The sequence below is a fragment of the Bos javanicus genome, chromosome 9 (assembly GCF_032452875.1).
Source record: "Bos javanicus breed banteng chromosome 9, ARS-OSU_banteng_1.0, whole genome shotgun sequence".
In the NCBI taxonomy this organism is placed as follows: Eukaryota; Metazoa; Chordata; class Mammalia; order Artiodactyla; family Bovidae; genus Bos; species Bos javanicus.
The window spans coordinates 34,490,233-34,496,413 of NC_083876.1; the positions used below are offsets into that span (position 1 = coordinate 34,490,233).

Consider the following 6,181-nt stretch of genomic DNA (forward strand, 5'->3'; position numbering starts at 1 on the left):
CTATTCACATCAGTTAGAGGTAAGAGAAAATATTGTCCAATTGCTTCAGAGGTGTTTGCCAAAGTACATAAACTTTGAAATGTGTAAGGCTACTGGAATAATCTTTTATTATGTCTTTTTTAGCATAAGAGGAATTTTCCTTTTTAGCTGCTCCGAATTTTAAAAAATCATCTCAAGTATTTTAAAAAAGCAGTTTAGATACCTTAGAAGTTTATTCAGTCTTAGAAATCCACATTAACACACAGTTCTCACTTGCTTGAGTTTGCCTACGTCCATTTCTGTAAGCCAACTCTTCCAGACTAATAAAATTCATAATATTTCTTAACAAAATCAAATACACTTAACTGACATGCAGAATCAGATGGCTCAGCGAACTCTCGCGCGATTTTAAGACGCTACCGCCAGACGTCACAGGTTGCCATAGCAGCCATCTGTGGAAAAGAGGGGTGGTGCGAGGGGCGGGTCGCTGCTGCTCCTGCTGCTGCTGCGGAGGACCGCGGACGGTCTCCTGCAGGTCTGACTTCTGCCAAAATGAGCGGCCTGGATGAGGGCGACAGCCTCCCTGACGCTAAAACCTGCGGCCCCGCTACTCCCGACCATGCCCCGGGACATCCGGACCTCAAGCAGTGTCAGAGCGAGGAAACCGAGGCGACCTCGGTGATGGCGGACACAGGTGAGGGCGGCTTGGAGACTGCCGCAGAGGGAGGCGCAGCCCAGGACCCCGCGGTCTGTGGCCTTGCGCTCCGCATTCGAGTTGCTGGGAGTCGCGGCCGCGTAGCGACCAAAGCGGGCCAGAAAGAGGCTCCGGCTTCCACGGAGGGCCTGGAAGCAGCCTCTGCCTCTACCTCTGTGGGAGCCGACAATAGCCAGGAAAATGGCTGTCAGCGTAGAGAGCTGCGCAGCCCTGCAATCGAGAAGGCTCTAGAAGCCTGCGGCGCAGGGAGCTTGGCGGCTCAGATGTTGCCTAGAGCGAAGGCCAAGGAAATGACAACGAAAAAGTGCGCTGTTTCTGCGGCAGGGGAAAAGGAGGGAGTAACAGAGGAGGTGGTGGAGGGAAAGAAGGTGATACAGAAGGAAAAAAAGGTGGTAGGAGGCGCGAAAGAGGAAACCCGGGCCAGAGCCCCGAAGATCAATAACTGCATGGATTCGCTGGAGGCCATCGATCAGGAACTGTCAAATGTAAATGCCCAGGCTGACAGAGCTTTCCTTCAGCTGGAGCGCAAGTTTGGCCGTATGCGGAGGCTCCATATGCAGCGCAGAAGTTTCATTATCCAGAATATCCCAGGTTTCTGGGTCACTGCCTTTCGCAACCACCCGCAGCTGTCACCTATGATCAGTGGCCAAGATGAAGACATGATGAGGTACATGATCAATTTGGAAGTGGAGGAGCTTAAACACCCCAGAGCAGGCTGCAAATTCAAGTTCATCTTTCAGAGCAACCCCTACTTCCGAAACGAGGGGCTTGTCAAGGAGTATGAGCGCAGATCCTCTGGCCGGGTGGTGTCTCTTTCCACTCCAATCCGCTGGCACAGGGGCCAAGATCCTCAGTCCCATATCCACAGGAACCGGGAAGGCAACACTATTCCCAGTTTCTTCAACTGGTTCTCAGACCACAGCCTTTTAGAATTCGACAGGATTGCCGAGATTATCAAAGCAGAACTGTGGCCCAATCCTCTCCAATACTACCTGATGGGTGATGGGCCCCGCAGAGGATTTCGAGACCCAGCAAGGCAGCCAGTGGAGAGCTCCAGGACCTTCAGGTTCCAATCCGGCTAACTCCTGCCCTGTATGAGAAGCTCCTGCACAAGTTCCCCTACCACCCACCTCCTCTCAGACCCATGCTTAGCCAACAGCATGCTGTCATCCCTGTACTTTGTCTTCACACTGGATTATTTTGTCCTTTGATCCTTCTAAATTCTCAAAACTCAGTGGCAAGATAGTTGCTTATATGCCAATGCTCTTCTTCCTCTGGGCCTTCCTGCTCTTCTGCATCCTGTTCCACTGTTCCAAGTGCATGGCCTTCCACTGCTTCTATGCCAAGCACATAATACTGTAGATACCCACTGCCTTCTTTTGCATGCTCTGGGCCCTGTCTGACTATGGCTTCTCCCAGTTTTTAAAGTGGTTGTCTACCACGAGAAAGCTTGATATACTGTTGCAGCTACTTAGCTGGGCGACATACTTTGTGCTGACTGTCCTTCTGATACCCATGTACTCTGTGGCCAAGTCTTTGAGTTTCACTGCTGCAGGATGAAGCTGATAGAGATGATGCCAGCCAACACCTAAACTGAACAGTCCAGGCCACCAGTAACTGGTTTTCAACTGTCTTCCTGGGTCCATGCTGTCTACCCTGCTGGTTATTTTGCAGAATAAGCAGCTGACGGGTGGGTGGTTACTAGGCATGAATGAGGTAACAGATGAGAAGTTTCTGTGTTATGTTGATCTTATGCCTTTGGTCACTCTGCATTGTGACCAGGTGGTGGTGAGTATGAAGCCCTGTGATACCCACCCAAACCTGCTCTCAGCCTTCTGGATGAGATTTGCACAGGCACCATTCCCTGCCTCTTTAGGAACTATCTGGAGACTTAAGCTCCTGGGCAGCACACAGGAGCCATCCCCCGCCCAACACCCACCCCTTGCTTGCCAAATGGTTACCTGGAAACTGCTTGGCTGTCAGGCAGGTTGGGCAGTCATAATATCACAGTGCCTAAAGCAAAGCTGGTGGGAGGTCCTTTCCAGCAGTTAGCCTTTTTGAGCTCTAGCCAACAAACCACCATTAATCTAGGTGTCCCCTTCTGCACCCATTCTAAACATAACAAAGTTGCCAGGATGGGGCCACCAAGGAAGAGGTATTTCTGGTCTGTGGGGCCTGTTATATATCTTTCTCTCTCTCACTTTCCTGCTTTCCTCCTTTTCTCTTCCTCCTTCTCATAAAACAGTTACAGCTGAGAAAACAAAACTGGCAAAGTAGGCTTTTTGTTTACTTTGCTTTCCCTTTGATTGTGTCCAGGAGAAAGATACTGTGCGTTGGACTCCAGCTTTCTTACTGCCCTCTTCTGCCCTCATGTGTCCACCCCACTTCCTTGAGTAAAGTCTAAACATTTTAAAGGGAACCCTGTAGGGTGAATTGCCAGCTTATGGACATTGTTCTTTGGGGCCCACTTTGACAGCCCCATACTCTTCCTTATCCATTTACCAAAACCTGGGTGTTTTCTTGAGGGGAGATCACAGAAGGGCTTCACGACAGACCCAGAGCAGGCTGTGATCCAAGGTAATAAAAACTTAGTTTCACTCCACCTTTCTAAGCTTGGAAATTTTTTGAAGGGCCTCGTACCACTTAGAAATAACCAAGGCAGCGTTTTGAGGGTCACTCCTGTCCTCTGGACTGTTTTTTTCCCCTGAATTCCCACGGGCCTGCATCGTATCACCTTGGCCTTCTTGGCTCTTAGTCCACAGCTTCTGCATTTCCTTCCCTGCTTCTGACCTAGTAAATGAGGGAACAGGCTGCAGTCTCCTTGTGGGAGCTGCTGAGACTCCCTCATTGGAGGTAAGGGGGTGTGTGAAGTCTGCCCCATAGGATGTCTGTACAGAGCCGTGGGGAGGGTGTCCTAGGCTGTAGAAACTGAAGGCCCAGGAAACCAAATGAGTTTCCTGCAGGGTCAGCAGTAAAAGGAGAGACACCTGTGGTTTTTCCCAGGAGAGGTGGGAGAATGAAAGCGTTTGATGCTTTAAGATGATGCTTGCAGATGCTAGGTTTTCTCTTCAGTTTTTCCTGACTCCTTGGATTCACCAGTAGATTTTTGTACTCAAATACAAGTCTGAATGTTTTGTATTCTAGCATATGTGGACAATTAATGGTATATGCTCCTTATTTCACTGAGTAAAGTCCTATTCTTTTCTCCATATTTGCTTGCTGGCAAAATTGACATTTACAGCCTGCTGTTTGCTTATAATTGAGAATGTGTGCAAAAATATCAAGCTCGTTTCCTGTGCAGTATGAAAACTTTTGTGACTACTCACAAATATATCAGCTTGCTCTGGTCTCTCTCCTTATATAGCTCTATTCTTAGAAATATAATTTGAATATGATCTTTGAAATTGTGCAGATTGTTGCTGTCTTGTGAAAGTATTCTCAAACAGAAAAACATAACTTTGTCATCTTGATATTTCTTGGTCTAGTAATAACTGTTGTACTTGACATCTTATGTTCCTAACTTGTAGAATTGTTCTGTCAAACTAAACAAAGATAGTACTTTAGTCTTCTCCTGTGTGTTCAAAAGGAAAAATTAATCTGTTACTCTGCTGTTCCTTGTTTTCACCAAAAATAAAAATAAATAATGCTCTGTCTGTTTTGTCTAGGCTAATAAATGGTTGGAAAATCATTAAAGTTATCAAGTTGTTACAGTATCGTGTTGAACCTTTAAAAAAGGCAATAGTGCACCTTCCAAGAATTTTTGCTTGGAAAATGGAGGGTTCAGGATGGGGAGCTCATGTATACCTGTGGCGGATTCATTTTGATATTTGCCAAAACTAATACAATTATGTAAATTTTAAAAATAAAATAAAATTAAAAAAAAAAAGCCCAAATGCTTATTCATAAATATATTTCCTATACAGTCAGCATAGTTTTTGGTGGTAATTGAACTGCTGTGTATTGATTTTTGTCACTTACCTAAAATACTATTTTCAGTGGAGAACTGTTTTCTATTGCACAGTCATTTTTTTTACTTAAATTTATGTTAACTATGTCCCATCTTTGGCTCATTCTTTACTTGATGAGCTTAAGATAGACTTTTGGAAGACTTAATCATTGGATATTCTCTAAGTACTACTTAAATTCTTTTCCTACAATAGTGTGGTGCTCTAAAAAGAAAGAAAAAATAAAATATAATGTCTTGAAGCAAATGATACCAGACATCACAGTGTCAGTTACCAGTAATGTCTTGCTTTTCAGCATCTATTACATGAAGCTTTGGGAGATAAATACTTCTGCATTCTCTGAAGCAGAGAGCAACGAATACTACAAGGTCGGCATAAGTGAATCACTGAATGTTTTTAGCCATCTAAACAAAATTTTGACATAAATGGCCCCAAATTACTGATTTGAATTAGAGATTGTTGATTAAACCTACAGGTAAACCAGACTTGCTGACTCTTGATGCAGTTCTTATTTGCAAGCTTTATTTGCTGAAGTGTATTCTAGACCTGGAGAACTTTTAAGTATTAGCAAAGTTTTCCTTTATAAGTTTTATACTCAACTTCCCCATACTATGTTCATTTCACCTTTTCAATTCAGTGATTACTTTCTGCATTGTCAACCATCTGTTTCAAGCATTATCTTTTTATCCTATTTTGGATATAATCAGAAAACGTCATTTTTGTTGGTTTATTATCAGCTTCAGTCTAACCAAGAGTATTCGTTTTTCTAGTAGGCTGGTGCTACTCATTTGTCACAGATTAACATGGTTTCTGTTCTTTTTAGTCCAATAAAATTAGACTCAGCATTTTCTTGGATTCACTTACTACACAATTGGTTAACTCAAATAACCCTGCTCCATTTCTTTGCATTGCCTTTTTGTTTTTATTCCTCTGTTCTGGAACCCAAAGTCTTAAATCAGATCTCCAAACCAGTTAAGACTTTCTCTCATCCTTTTCTCCAAGGAAGCATGACCATTTGTGGTCTGCTCTGGCCACATTATCCTTTGAGTACTTCATAATTTTCTTGGTCCCTATATTAACAGAATATTATCGGGCATCCTTTTCTATTTTTCTGGATATTTAGCTTAGGCCAGATACCCACAAGATTTTCTCTGACCTTCCTTATTCAGGCGGGCTCCTCTTCCACATCACTCCGGCTGCTGCTTTTGTTTCTGCTTTCTGATGTAGTACATGAGTACATCAGTAGTTTTCATCATTAAAAACAATCCCCTCAAAATGACCAGTATTCCTAATTATTGAGTTCCTGGTCTCATAGAGTTACAATTTAAGCCTTCAATATCTGATTTTGCATCAGATACACATCCCTTGGTTTGACAGTCCAGAGATCTAACAGCAGGTACTTAAATGTTGTTCTTAGGTTACTGTCATAATTCTGAAAGTTTTACTATTCCCTTTTAAGTAGCTGAGAAAACAGCTCAGAAAATTGAACTAAATTGCCTAAGATGCAAATCTCAAACTTAAA

The 6,181-nt window shown here is 43.7% G+C and overlaps 1 protein-coding gene across 1 annotated transcript; it reads left to right on the forward strand.

Moving 5' to 3' along the window:
* The first annotated feature begins 428 nt into the window (after window positions 1-428).
* TSPYL4 (TSPY like 4) lies at window positions 429-4,347 on the forward strand. Its single transcript, XM_061427518.1, has one exon. The coding sequence runs from the start codon at window positions 532-534 to the stop codon at window positions 1,774-1,776; it is 1,245 nt and encodes a 414-aa protein (XP_061283502.1). The 5' UTR covers window positions 429-531; the 3' UTR covers window positions 1,777-4,347.
* The last annotated feature ends 1,834 nt before the right edge of the window (window positions 4,348-6,181 follow it).